Raw genomic sequence first — 15,952 nt, forward strand, 5'->3', positions numbered from 1 at the left:
AGAAATGAAATAAAAAATAGGGTCACCGTTCATTTAAGCTCACAATCTGCGTCCGAAAGAAGCATGCATTTTTGTTAAGGTTCTTTTTTTCTGTTGAACTAATTGGAGAAACATAGGTAATACCGAAATAAAAAAAAAAATATTTTAATTTTAATGCCAAAAAAATGTTGTTTGTTTTTTTGCACCAAAGGGAGATAATTTGGAGCTTTTTCAATGATATAAACATTTTAAAAATCATCTGGGGCCAAAACGAATCGATTTTGTTTTGGTTGATTTTTTTACCATGATATAATAAAGTAACAACTAAGAGTGTAATAAATAAAATTTGTAATGAAAAAAAAATGTTAAATTTTTTTGCTAAAATGTTTGTACCCTCGAGCCTCCTTAAGACTTTGAATGTTTAGTAAAATTGTCGACAAATCAACACGGAAAGCGAGATTTCTAAAATTTGTATACCCTTATATATTTTCATTATCATACACCAATTCTAAATGCAATCCAAATAAAATGGCTTTTAGAATCGTGTATTAAGCGCTTATCGTTCGTTCATTCGTCAATGATTCATTCACCGTGCGTGTTTCGTGCGTGTATCAATTATCATTCATCGTGCGTGTATCGTGTGTTCATTATTCATCGTGCATCGTGCGTGTATCGTGCGTTCATCATTCATCATTCAATTTTCGTTAATCCTCCGTGTAACGCTCATCGCTCATCATGGGTATATCGTGCGTGTGGTCAGTTTGAATTTTAGAAGGTCTGTACTTGTTTGTTCAAACTTCGGTTATTTCCGTGGTACAATAAAATTTAAATAACTACAAACGTCATCAAAATTTCTACATTCTTGTTTTTGTAAACAAATGAAAATTAATGTATTTAACCTCGAATTTGTTCTGTTCTGTCCCGTTTTTTTCAAGATCGGGATTAAAAGAGAATCTGGCAGCCATTAAGGGTTACACTAATGTCTTGACAATGTCCTGACGGATATGAAAATGGTAATTGCGTTTTCATTATTGGATGAATTTACTTATATTTGGAACCAAGCAAGATAACAATTTTTATTTAATAAATATAAGAAAAAAAAAATTAAAAAAAAATTTAAGAGTTAGAAAACTTGACCTGATCAACTTCGAAAAATTAAAAAAAAAAATCGTACGAGATCTAACGAGAGCGACGAAACTTGATTGATCATGTAGAGAGAGTTATCATTCTTTATTCTAATTCGATGCTTCTACCATAAGTGCCAGCTAAAGCAATGCAATGCCAGCAATGGTGGACGACAGTGTCAAACGCTAACATAATCTAATAACATAATAACATAATCATTCCTGTATAAGTACCATTTGCATCATTTGTTCTTAGATAATATAATAAATGTATTAAACATGTAATATAAGAGTATTTACCTCCGAAACCTGATTGAAATTCAAATAAAAATCTGTTCGTTCTTTAAAACTATGATAATTGTTATAAACACTCCTTTCAATAACTTTCGATAAAATGCTAAGTACAATGACAGGTCTATAATTACCAACATCAAGAACAATATTCTTTTTAAATAAAGGATTTACTCTTGAGAATCACATACTATTTGGAACAACGCAGTCGCATCAAATTCCATTATATTGATAACGATGCGTGAACAATAGCAAATAGACATTATGAGTAAAAAAGTCAAACTAAGGGGTACAGCAGTCAACATTGTGATTGATTTTTGCAATATACCAGCATCATTCCTGATAAATTTTGCAGGTATTTCATCTAAAGTGCTCTTTTTAATAATGAACTTGCGACAAGTCATCATACATTAAATCTTCAGTAACATTTCATATGATTAGGATTTCTCCTTTTATATTTCTTTGTTTAAAATATATAATACAATCGTAAATATGCCTTTGGCATTTGTTAATGTCTGTACTGATTCAGTAATGGTGTTAGAGTCATGATGAAATTCCTCATGTATGTCGAGTACAATACTAATGTCTTGATCTTTGTTTTATAACCATGATCTTTCAAATGACTCCTTAGTTTTTGTGTCATCTTAATTTCCTTCAATTTTATCAGAAAAATAACATGATCTCACATTTTGAATTTTCTTTGAATTTTCTTTGAATTTTCTTTCTTAGTTTTCATCTTTATTTTTATTACTTTAAGTATAAGAAGACAAATAACTATTTCTTCCAAAAATTAATTCTAGAATCTCTGATGGCATCCAGAGATTGTTAAGTTATTTCAGGTTCAATGTCAAATATGTTGTTTAAAATCTATATTTCAGTACATGTTATAGAGACTGAATTACACAAGGTAAGCATTTATTTTGTGTGACGGAAATCAGATAGTTTTTTGTTACAGACGGAACAAATCGTATTTTTTATCATTTGTCATTATTCACGTTTTTCAGCTTAGCTAAATATACATAAATACACAAAACGGTCACAAAATATACAAAAAGATGAAATCAATTGTGAAAAGGTCAAATTTACGGAAAGGTCCTGCGTCCGAGTAAGATGTACACAAATAGACTTTTAAGAATGAGCAATTAAAATATGTCGCAAGCATTTATTTCTTCCAAAATTAGTTAAAGGCAATAAGGAAAAATAAAACAAAGCATTTTTTTTTATTATTTTTCGGATGCGTAGTTAAGCATTTGTTTAATTAAGGTACATATGTACTCCTAATTACAGAATCCAAAAATGTTTGAATGTCGGTTCAAAAACGTTTTTCCTATGATTCAGATTCAAAATTCAATAGGTAGAAAAATAAATAAAGATATCACAAAACATGTTTAACCCTGCTGAATTTTGCGCCTGTCCTAAATCAGGATCACCTGGCCTTTATTAGTTTTGTATCTGTTTTTTTTATTTTAGGGGTTGAAGTCCACCTCCGGCAGGTGGATTTTCTTGCTGTGTTGAAGACCCATTGGTGGACTTCTGCTGGATTGTTTTACTCTTTGGTCAGGTTGTTGTCTCTTTGACACATTCCCTATTTCCATTCTCAATTCTATACTCCTACAAAATGAACACGAAATGACAACATTTGATCTTTTTCCTAAATGAATCTGTCAAAATGGCCGGTTCAATGTGGGATCCCTCATGTATAAGTTACTTCATTGCGTATAAAAAGCCCAAACCTATTCTGTTTTTGTCTCATCTGATTTAATTTGATGCATGTAAGATCGTCAGGTGCTCTCTGAAGAGCACGACTGTTTTGAAATAGGTTTCAGATTTTTTGGAATTTTGGGTCCTCAATGCTCTTCATCTTTATTCTTGTTTGGCTTTCTAACTAATTTGGCCTGAACTTCATTGATGAGTCTTATGTAGACGAAACACGCGTCTGGTGTATCAAATTATAAGGCTGGTAACTATTTTACTTACCTTAAAATGATATCCATCTAGGCCTCTCTTGGCCTACTTTTCTCTATGGGCCACTCGATATACCTCGGAATCAAGATTTTCGGAACGTCTCGACAATTTTCGATCATTTATACAGGTAGTTATTTATGTCTTTGATACGGTCCCTCTGTGGATAGACTACCACGTGACATTGTAAATTTCAACAATCAAAGTTCATTTGTAGATTGGAAAGTAAACCAATAAAGACTTGGTTGTATTTAAGGATGTTCGCTACTCTGTTTCAAAATAACAAGCTTTTCAAAAGACTATTATAAATTGATAGTATATAAATAAAGGAACTGAAAAAGCAGAAAAAAATGTAGGATTCGTGTGCTTGTTTTAGAGATATAAGCCATTGAAAATTTGGCGGGAAATAAATCTCTCTAGACTTTTCTTACATTTAACATTGGCACCCTTTTTCTTTCAAAATTTATGAAAAAATAACAAGGATTTTATAAGATTTTCAAATATGGCTTTTTAAACTATTTGTAATAAAATTATAAAAAGAAAAGTAGGGGTTAGCGGGAAATTTTTTTTTAATGACACTACATGGATAAAACCAGAGGATTCCGAATATCTGGCAATAAGTTCAAACCCAATAGGAGCGAACATCCTTAAAAATCATTTATATGTTAGAACCTATTTGCCTTTTGACAAAACATATGTGTTTTTAATAATGTGAATGTTAATTAAATATTAAGTATAATGATAACGCAATTATATCACTTAGATCACCCCCAGTTTTTGGTGGGGTTCGTGTTGCTTATTCTTAAGTTTTCTATGTTGTGTATTGTGTACTTTTATTTGTCTGTTTGTCTTTTTAGCCATGGCGTTGTCGGTTTGTTTTCGATCTATGAGTTTGACTGTCTCTCTGATATCTTTCGCCCCTCTTTTATATAATTTATGCTTTGATATGGTCCCTCTACGCGTTGTGTGTTGTGTATGAAAACAGCGGGGTGTCGTGCATTGTGACAATAAACCTGGGAATAGTTTACTGATATATAATGACCCAGAATGAACCGATTATTTCTGAACGTTTATCATTTGATATTGTGTATTTAGATCATAGCATGAGAATATGTCGGTAAGCAAAATGAAAATTTAAAAAAACGATTTTTCTGTTTAAAATATTCATCTTAGGTCGGAAACACAGTGGTCGGAAAGCAGAAAGATAATTAAACAAAAACATTTTTCTGTAAAAAACATTTCTAATTTCATTAATTGATACTACCAGACTAAGGGAATATTCATTGTTAAGTTTAAACCGAGACTGAATTTATTCTTAACAGAATATACTTAAAATTGTAATTTATACGTGCATTATCATGTCTCACAGATTTGAACAGTTATTACATTTATGAAAATTATATGTAATGTATGAGCACCAATGAGCAGGGATGCGTACCCAAAGTTAGCTAAATATCTAAATTATAAACGGTCGTCAATGAAAAATACGTTTCAAATCACACGCATTTGAAATCCTTGTATCTCACAAAAAACGTAATTATTATTTTACAATAATTATAATAACAAAATTAATAACTATTATAATGTAAATTGTTTTATACTGTTTAAGTATTGATTTATAAGTCTCTGCTTATATTTTGTACTGAATTCATATTGCTCGTTAGTCTCGGAGATAATGTTGACTGTCAATGAATACACAGATATGTTTCAGCCAAGAAAAGACGATAACAAAAATCATCAAACTAAACAAAGAAAACTACAAGTTTGGGAACGAACATATCCCAAAACTTTTATCTAGATGATCCGGTAAGTGAATACTTTTGTCAGCTGAAGATGTGGTACCACCATAAATAAGTGACAGTTACATCCGTCTGATTCAAATTTATTTCTTGCTGTTGTGAATCACTGATAAGACCGAACACTCAATACTGTTGTATCATACATATAATATATTTTTACAGAACTCTAATTATAAAGGTAACAAGTAAAGGCCTAGTCCTTCATAAAGTTCTTTTTAACTAGCCTTTTATATTGTTGAAAACCATATGCTGACTTCTGTGAATCGTTAGGTTGCCGTCTTATTGTTGTATGCGTCTCATTCTTTTCTTCATTCATCCTTAGACCGTTTATACCTTTTTGGTATTTAGTCTTGTTACATAAGTTACAATACGTTTCATATGCAGATATATTTTGATATCATTCAATTTAAATACGGTTCGTTAGTATCGTACTTCAATCGAATGGCAAAATTATCATTCTTTTTCCCGTCTCACTAATCAGTCTCAAGAAAAAAAGTAGCAACAATAAAAATAAATTATCGATATTAAGAAGACAAATTTATAGTAAACGTATATCTTACAAATAAACTGTAATGCATTTTTTATATTTATCTGATTGAAATAATTAAAAGCAATTTTTCTTGTCGCTTAATTAGTCTTCTTGTCGCTGCTGGACGCTTTTTTGTTGTTGTTTTTAGTTAGAAACCTCTTTATCTTAAAACAAAACTAATGCAAGAGATACCTTTCGGAATTAATCCTAAGTTTGAAATAATTCAGGGTAAATATGTTTTTCGTTGGGTTTGCGTTGCTCAGTCTTTATTGTGTTTAGTGTACCGTTATTTGTCTTTTAATTTTTTTTCGTCTTTTCAAGCCATGGCGTTGTCAGTTTGTTTTCGACTTATTAGTTTAAACATCCCTTTGGTATCTGTTGCCTCCCTGCTCATACATGTTATTATTATCATTACTAGGGATATGTTTTCATCAATATTGCTACAACAATTTAGTCTGTACCGTCCCGTAAAGTCAATCATTCGATATAGCAAGAGTTGGTTGACTGTCTAAACTTGTCTAACACGAACCTCTTCGAGACTTTAGATTTTGTTCGGTTTGGCAGATATAAGGTTCTCAAAGAGGGCCGAAAGATACTAGAGGGACATTCAAACTCATAGATTGAAAATTAAAGAACCTATGTGAGCACGCTCAAATGCCCCACGCCCTCACATTGTCACTGAACAAACACAATCGCACTAGATTCCTAAGTTTAAAGACTCATTACTCTACAAAAGTCAACTGATAAAAATTTTCTTGTGAATATGCACATTAACATATTATGTCCTTATTATCTACAACGTTTCATGCGATTCTGTTGTGTGGTTTCAGAGGAGTTGCGATGACAAACTGTTGCAGTAGTATATTGAGGCAAATCAGTTCAAAGGGGCGTAACTCCTAGAAAAAAAATTGAATCATAATTTCCTGTCGATATGCACATCCACATAATATGTCCTTATTATCTACAACGTTTCAGGGAATTCTGTTAAGTGGTTTCAGAGGAGTTTTGATAAACAAGAACAGGACTGACGGACGGACGGACGAACATACAGACAGACGGACAGGTCAAAAACATTATACCCGACGCAATAAATTGCGTGGGGTATAATAAACTGACAACGCCATGGCTAAAAAAGAAAGAGACAAACAGATAAAAAATAATACACTTGACACAACATAGAAAACAAAAGACTAAGCAACATGAACCCCAACACAAACTGGGTGTGGGGGTATTAGTTGCTCCGGGAGGGTAGGCAGATCCTGCTCCACATGTGGTACCCGCCTAGTTGCTCGTGTTATTACAAACCCGGTAAATAGTCTAGTTCGGTAGGTCACATTCGTGATTAGAGAACGGGATTTTATTTACGACATAAGGAACATATCCGATATCATATGTGAAACATATCCGATATCATATGTGAAACACATACTCCATAACAGTCAACCAACTCTTGATGGCGTCCGTAGAATTACCGAAGGGATGATTTCCACTTAACCATTTGGAACTCTTGGATTAATAGCTTCCTTGTGAGCAGCAACCCTCTATCAAGGAAATCATGACAGGAAATACAAGACTGGGAAATTGGTGTCAAGATATATACTCCGTATGCAGGCGCTGCTGGAATGTTGCTACATAGAAATGAAAAGTTCACAATTGGGAAGCTGAAATCATCTCTTTTGTCGTAAATGTTTGTTTTTAACCGACCCTCATTGTCAATTTCTAGGTGTGTGTCAAGATATGAGGCAGAATTAAATGTATCTGTTGCGTCCTTTATCCCTAGTTCGATGGGATATATGCGTTCAACATAGTCACCAAGTTTTGAATTATTTAGCGAGAAAACATCATCTATATAGCGGAAAGTAAAGTTAAAGGATATTGCTTACTTCTTTTCTTTTTTCCTAAGAAGTTCCTGTATGAAGTTAGCCTCATAAGAATAAAGGAACAAGTCGGAAAGAAAGGGGCACAATTGGTTCCCATGTGAATGCCGATGGTTTGTTAAAAAACACGTCATCCAAACGTAACAAATATGTTGTCAATCAAGAAATCAAGCATCTTGAAAATGTCAGTTTCAGAGAATTTTTTGTTTGAATCAGAGTGATTCATTACAAAGTAGGATTTATCACTCTCTAAGACAAGATACTTCTACGTTGGCCATGTTTTTTTTATGAAACAAATCAATACCAACTCTTTCAATTTGTCTTTTATTTTGGAATGGGGAATACTTCTGTAAAGTGTAGAAAAGTCAAATTTTTAATACTATTGCAAGATGAAAGAGTCTTGGATAGTATGTACTCTTATAGATCTTTGGAATTTTTATGTATCCACATCTGATTCATGCCACCTCTAGAATAGGCAGTTTCACAATAACTTTGAAGCCTGGCTTTGATTGCTGATAGAATTGATGTAAATAATTTTGAAAGAGGTTTGGTGCAGTACAGTGCCTATAACTTGTCTAACACGAACCTCTTCGGGACTTTAGATTTTGTTCGGTTTGGCAGATGTAAGGTTTCGTCAGGTTCTCAACGCATACTATTTGATATGACTGGTCTAAAGAACATGTTTGGTTTTGGTTAATGCAAGACTCGGTTTAGACAAGTTTCACTGTATATCGCAAATGCTTCGGAATAGAGCTTCATATATAAGTCAACAGAAGAAGTCGTATGAATAAAAACATTGTATCAATACTACGAAACAGATATGTTTTTGTATGATTTTATTCATTTGGAATTCATATGCTAAAACACTGTCTTTTCTTATCCTCTGGTTGACCCTGCTCCCCAATTCTGAAAAGAAATGTAAAAATGTTTAAATAAAAATAACTATCATATTTGAAAGAAACTAACTCATCTGAGAGTATGTCGTCTAGTGACAATTAGTAGGACACTATAGTTCATCAAATCTTTATTCAAAATAATTAAGTAATATTAAAATGAGTAAAAATTGTTGAAAGCCAGTTGGTGACTTTGGTAGAGATTTGTCTCTTTGGCACTCATACCAAGTCTTCTTGTTTTTATAAAATGAAAAATTTGACTGTAAAACGAGTGAAACTCGATTAATGATAGAGAACTTATGTTGCTAAGCTAGCTACACTTTATGTTTAGCCATCTAAGTTCAATTCTTGTGAAACCCGTAGTAATGTACGTTTAAATAAAATTATTGAAATTGTATCATAATACAGCTGTAATAGATACATATATATATTTTTTTAATGTATCATTACATCGAGTGTGATTTGGTATTTCTCCACTCAGATAAGTTATAAATTTTAAAAACAAAGCTTCTTGAACGTTTTTTATATTCACAATTTCGAAACTGGAGCCATATCGAAATGCACGAGATTATGTGATGCAGACATATCGTATTGTAAGAAATTTGGTGATGCAGATATATTGTATTGTAAGAGATGTGGTGATTCAGACATATCGTATTGCAAGCGATTTGGTGATGCAGACATATCGTATTGCACGAGATTATGTGATGCAGACATATAGTATTGCATGGATTTTAGTGCTGCATTATATTTCTCTAATGACTTAACGTTGATATACAGAGACAACTTTATCTGTTTTTTTTTTGGTTTGTAAACGATCTGTAATATCTGTGTTCTATCTCATGTTTCTCAGAATTGCAATTCCAGAAATATTGACTACATATGATTGAACTTTTATCTAATGAAAATAATGATATCAAACTAGCCAATAATAAAACAAATAGTCAACCGGACAGTTTAAGGTGGTACCCAACACCTTGACTAAAATTAATTTGGCTCGTTTAATTTTCATAAAATTTTGACAAAATATTTACTTTGAAAAAAAATTTCAAAATTTCAAAAAACTTGAACCAATCACTTCTCGGAAAAAATTGGTTGGATATTTAGCAGTTTGAAAAACACTAATTTTGATCATTGAGAAGCTTAATAGTTCCTTAACAATACAACGTGATTAAAACGTTTAGCTGAATGTACAGAGTTATCTCCCTGTAGTGTTAGGTACCACCTTAAATTAACGCATAACTAATAAGAAGTATGTATATCAAATCGATACCAAAACAGCCACAGTTTGTAAATAAACTCGTCATAGATACCAGGCTACAAATTTTGTACTCTTGACGCGCTATGTGTCTACAAAATTTTCATCCGATACGCTCGAATAAAAAAGGTTAAAAAGTGAAAATGAAATAAGTTTGTAAAAGAAAACCATTAATACATTTTACTTATCCCCTTGGTAATCCTATCAATCGTGAGATTTTGGAATTTGGAACCAGCTGTTCATTGTCCTACCAAAATATTTCTTATTTGAAAATGCTTAAAAATGAGGGATATTCTTAAAAGAGAATTTCTTACCGCAGGTGGTTCATTAGAAGTAGCAGGAAGTTCTCTGGTATCAATCTCTCCAACAGTGTCAACGGCCCGTTTTTGTCTTCTTCCGTGATTAAGTCTTTCACTTAATAGTTCAAGTAGTGTTGTAAGTTTCCTTCTGGACTCGGACTGAAAGAAGTAAAATATAATAAGATACGTAACTTATATATCAATCAAATAATAATACATTTTGGACGCTGGATATTTATCAGCACGAGAGATACTAATAATATGTCTTTTCAATGAACATTATGCTGATATACCTTAAATACACACAGATATTGCTCGACATAAAGACAATTTATTCACATCTGCGAAAAATACGCAAAATAACAATCAAATTAGATATATTCGTAACGCTTGTGTTATCATACGACAACAACCAGCATAGCAAAACGAAGGCATAAAATTCTATAGCAAGGTTTGTTTTAGGTTTTGGCTTCTCAAAAATTTTGCCTCGTAATAAATATACATAATTTGTCGAAATACGCATCTGCTTAAGTAAAATTGGTACCGTTCAAGTTATTGCATTGTAAAACATTGCACTGAATCCTTCTTTCCATTAAACGAAAATGTCGCCTGCTAACACTTTTTAACGTGCTTCTTAATCAACAGTAAATGTCATTATTGTTATTCATTTAACTATTGATAAACTCTTGAAAATAGTATGCCTCCATTTTAATACACATATTTAATCCCCCATTTCCTAAAACTGATATGCTTTGTACCAATTGAATTATAATTTTGGAAAATTTATGGAAAACTTCAATATTATCTGCATTGAAATATTACCTCCTTGTTTTAAGAATATACACTGAGTTTAGTTTCAAACAAGAATGTGTCCATAGTACAGTGTCCATAGTACACGGATGCCCCAATCGCACTATCATGTTCAGTGGACCGTGAAATTGGGGTCAAAACTCTAATTTGGCATTAAAATTAGAAAGATCATATCATAGGAAACATGTGTACAAAGTTTCAAGTTGATTGAACTTCAACTTCATCAAAAACTACCTTGACCAAAAACTTTAATCTGAAGCGGGACAGACGGACGGACGGACGGACGAACGAACGGAAGGACGAACAAACGAACGAACAGACGAACGGACGCACAGACCAGAAAACATAATGCCCATAAAAGGGGCATAAAAATAGAGCAGAAAAATGTTCTTAGCATGACATTTGACAGCAAGTGTATAATGAATGTTGAATAACATTTTAAAACCACTGATATTTATGTTTGAAGGATTATATATATATATAAGTATTTGTAAAATCGAATTAATAAAATATTTTAACAAACTATATTTATAGATTATCGTTGGTCATCTCAGCGAGATTGATTTTCTCGTTTGAGCCGGTACGTCGAAAGTAAAAGCAATCGAGTTGAGATGACCAATGATAATATGTTTATTGCTACTTTGCCTATGATGACGTTGATGTTTACATTGACTAAGGCACGTGCTCCTTAGTTACTAGCGATAATTTTTCATATCACTCTACTGTGCTGAGAAAGGAAATTAAAAGTCAGTAAGATCAAAGGAAAATTTCCGTAAAATAGCGATAATAGTTGTTATTTCAATCAGGGTAAATAACAATTCTACATATACAAATACATAAGTCCTTAATGTATTCATTGAATCACATTTCATAGAAACTTTGCATCGCCTTAGTTGCTTCTTCAGAAGAAAAGGCAACCGTACTGAGAAGAAAAAAAACTTCATATCGGTATATAAGCATAGTTTACTTTGAAGAATAAACTTACTAAATTAGAAGAAAGGTTAAATTTTTCATGTACAGCACTAAGACAGTCAGTCTCAGTTAAATCGCCATTTTCAATTCGTATCATTACTCTTTTGCACGTTTCACCCTCTCCAACACATTGACCTACTTCTCCTGGTTCAAAATCGTTCAGGTCAGACAGGAATACGGCAAGGTACCTATTTACAAAAAAAAAATGTCAACACAAATACAGAACACTTTAGGGGACCTTAATAGCCAAATTCACTTGATATCATTTTACCTGAGGGACTTGGAACCTTAATTACAAAAACAAAAAAATGTAAGTTTATTAACGAAGTAGTTACGTAAGAAATCATGTCATGGACTGGCGGTCACCCAGCAGTAAATTTTAAATTCTTACATTGTGTAACTACATTCTAACCTGCTAAATCATCATATATCCTTGGTGTCATTTCCATGCCCTTAGAGGTATAGAACGACTAATTCGGGGCCGGTCAGGAAAAAAACATCTTAGAAAGTAGTATAAATTTTAAACAAAATAGTTCCTGCGCAGAGCTGTATCTTTGTCAATCAGTATATTTTAGTTTATTTTGGTATGAAATGAAAGCTTAGATACTTTGGATCACTGTTGAACCCTTGTTAAAAGTATCTGTTGATTAATAAATATTTATATATGAAAATATCTTTGGAGGGCACATTTGTCCTGTTGTTCAGTTCTACTTATCTGTTTACTATCAAACTTCCATGAACCAGTGCGCTCTAATATGCAATTAAAGGTATGTTGAATTTGCCAGCACAAGTCAGGATAAGGTATAGTTTTGACATGAAATGACTGCCACTTTAGTTGAACTTCAAGACAAAGTAGCCAATAATGCTTTAAATTGCAGAATTTCTAACGCATGAAATCTATAACGTGTGGTTTTAATTTTTACATAGAAAGCAATGGGGATGTGAGCTAGTGGTTTTATTCCTAGAGGAATTTGCTTGATGTGTTATGCTTATAAAAATGTAAACGATAAGTGTTGGCCATTTACATAACATGGACAAATAATTTGGCACTACACACTTTAGAATAACATAACAGCATTAACAACACAAACCCAGTATCGGAATCGTAAAAGTAGTCTCCGATCGCATCAACGTCGCTTAGTGACTCTACGGCTGTCCATTTCACCATTCCTCCAGAAACTCTAAAAGTAGCATCAGATGGGATACACACTCCTAACCGTACACCTTGTGATCTGAAAGATGAGACAAAGCATGTGAAAGGACATATACTGTATAAAGATTGATCCAAAAGGTCATTAAGCAAAGAGTTTATGTATGGTATTGCTGAAAACTGCATTTTGCCCTATACATGTTGTTTGGTTATAGTTGTCATTGGTTTGACTTCTGATTGTTATATCAACTATAAATAGGTTTTTTTTATAATATATTTTGACAGATACATCAGCCTATATGTGTATAATATGTAACGCATGAGGAAAAGTGAACAGAATTGAAATATGCTTTATAAAACATCAACATGCTATATCAAGTGTTTGTAAAAGTTGGCATTTTGCTACATGTGATATTTGAGCAGATTTTAAACAAACTATGTTTACATACTATCAAACTCTGTTGATTTAGAGATGACGAATAAATTTGATATAAAATTGGAATGACCATATAGAATCAAATCAGCAATCATGCACGTGAGCGTCATTGTGAGTCAATCTGGGACAAATAACATTAAAAGAACAAGTTAGCTTTGTCATAACTTTGCCAAAAGAAATCTCATCAAAAACAAAAGTTTCATATCATTGGACAAAAGAAATTTTCGCGTAAGATCAAGTATAGAACCAAATGAACAATAGGAAAACTTTCTACTTTGGTTTAATTACTTAATACATATACGGTATTCCACTTGAAAACTTTCCTCAGTTGTATAGTCGAACATATAATTTAAAAAGTCAATAGACTGACACCTAACGGCACAAATAATTAAACAACAGTACTTTTTTATGTAGTGAAACTTGCTTTGACAATCCGATCATTTTATATAAACTTCTTTTGAATTTGTAATTTATTTTTATTCGTTTATTGATGGTTGTTTGCATGACGTCTACTGTGAAATTTCTTTGATATCCCAATAATTTTTAAATTAATTTCTTTCGGAACCTTTTTTGATAATCCGATCCTTTTTTATATCCTTCTATTTGCAAGTTACGTTGACAATCCGTCCATTTTTATGTTAAATTCTTTCTGAACGTTCTGTGAGAATTTTTTCATTTTATATTAATTTCTTTCGAAACTTACTTTGACAATCCGACCATTAGTATACCGAATTCTTTCGGAACTTCCTCTTCAAAATACATAGAATAACTGTAACTTTCTCCTGTAATGACGAGAAAGCTGGCATCATCTGGTGAATCCGCATCAACTCGGGCGGTCTCGTATTTATCGTCCCTTGTCATCGTTAAAACGTTATCTGAGGAGTACTTTATAGCTAACTGTAATAAACAGTAATTTACTTTTTTAGAGATTTTCACAGTTCGCCATTACAGAATCGAATATATTCTAGTAATATATTAAGGTGGTACCAAACAGATTGACTAAAATTAATTTGGCTTGTTTAATTTTCATAAAATTTTAACAAATTATTTACATTGACCCTTTGACAAAAATATAAAAATTTCAAAAAACTTGAACCACACACTTTCTTGGAAAAATGTCATTGGATATATAGCAGTTTGACAAACACTAATTTTGATCATTGAGAAGCTTAATATTTCCTTAAAAAAAGAACGTGATTAAAACGTTTAGTTGATTTTTACAGAGTTATCTCCCTGTAGTGTTAGGAACCACCTTAAAGAGTGTACATCTTCATTGTATATGCTTTTATTGTTATATCAAGATGAACAATACCGTATAGCGGGTTATTTTCGCGGGGTGTAAATTTTCGCTTATTTTCGCGGATAGAACAAAATCGCCAAAATAAATTCCGCTAATTCCAAAGTGTGCATGCAAAGGTATTGATAAAAGTTTTGAATCCGCCAAAATAGAACCGACAAAATATTTCGTATACCTTATTTAATGAAAATTCTTCCTGATATTCTAAATAAAACAATTAGTTCTTACAATTTGACATTTCATAAACGGGAACATCTTAGGTACACAACTTCTTCAAAGTTGATTTTCAAAGTCCGAGATCATGGAAATTCGACCAAATACTACTGAGTATTGTGTTTTTGGTGGCATTTATTTTACAAATATTTATTTTCTATATGTATAAATAAATAGATGTGGTATGAGTGCCAATTACACAACACTCCATCCAAGTCACAATGTGTAAAAAGTAAACAAATATAGATCAAAGTACGGCCTTCAACACGGAGTCTTGGCTCACATCGAAAACAGTAAGCTATAATGAAAAGTGTAAAACAGTTCAAACAGGCAAACCAACGGTCTAAGCTATACGAAAAAGGAGAAACACTTATGAACCACGCCAACTAAAGTCTTAGTTCAGTAGCCTGTACTTCAGTGGTTGTTGTTCATTACTGTTTCTTGTATTTGTTTTTCGTTTATTGATTTGTATAGTGTTCTTGTGTTGTGCCATTGCATCATTGTCCATGCTAGGGAATGCTATGCGACTTCAAACATGTTCAATCCCACCACATTCTGTATGTGCCTATCCCAAGTCAAAGCCTGTATTTCAGTGGCTGTCGTTTGTTGCGATAAGTCATATTTGTTATTCGTTCTTTGTTTTCTTCATAAATCAGGCAGTAATTTTTTTTTGTTTAAATTCAGTAACATTTGTCATTTTGGGGCCTTAAATATCAGACTATGCGGTATGGGTTTTACTCGTTGTTGAAGGCCGTACGGTGATCTATAGTTATTAACTTCTTTGTCATTTTGACATTGGTGGAGAGGTGTCGCATTGGCAATCAAACCACAAATTCAATTTCGTATATATATACATGTGCTTGTGCCGTTTATTCTTATTTTATGGAATCATTAATGCTATCGCGATATATATGCTACATTTTGTTGTGCATTATTTTTCTTTTCATTCTCTTCAAATTCATACATGATTTAGTCTTTCTTTTTTTATCAATCACCTCTAATGACTCTGGTGGATCAAATTTAAAGCCTCATATCTTCATTGTCTTTTTGCATAATTGAATTT

At 32.4% G+C, this 15,952-nt stretch overlaps 1 protein-coding gene across 2 annotated transcripts in view; it reads right to left on the reverse strand.

Moving 5' to 3' along the window:
* Positions 1-8,382: 8,382 nt before the first annotated feature.
* Positions 8,383-15,952, reverse strand: part of LOC127718418 (cell migration-inducing and hyaluronan-binding protein-like) — a 53,827-nt gene continuing 46,257 nt past the window's right edge. For both annotated transcript variants that reach the window (XM_052224435.1, XM_052224434.1), the window contains exons 20-24: positions 14,083-14,276; positions 12,885-13,025; positions 11,807-11,981; positions 10,027-10,170; positions 8,383-8,467 (exon numbers count right to left, since the gene is read on the reverse strand). In XM_052224435.1, the coding sequence (XP_052080395.1) occupies positions 8,438-8,467; positions 10,027-10,170; positions 11,807-11,981; positions 12,885-13,025; positions 14,083-14,276 (684 nt within the window). In that variant the 3' untranslated portion in view covers positions 8,383-8,437. The remainder of the gene's footprint in view (positions 8,468-10,026; positions 10,171-11,806; positions 11,982-12,884; positions 13,026-14,082; positions 14,277-15,952) is intronic.

Source organism: Mytilus californianus, unplaced genomic scaffold (assembly GCF_021869535.1).
Source record: "Mytilus californianus isolate M0D057914Y unplaced genomic scaffold, xbMytCali1.0.p SCAF_10, whole genome shotgun sequence".
Classification (NCBI taxonomy): Eukaryota; Metazoa; Mollusca; class Bivalvia; order Mytilida; family Mytilidae; genus Mytilus; species Mytilus californianus.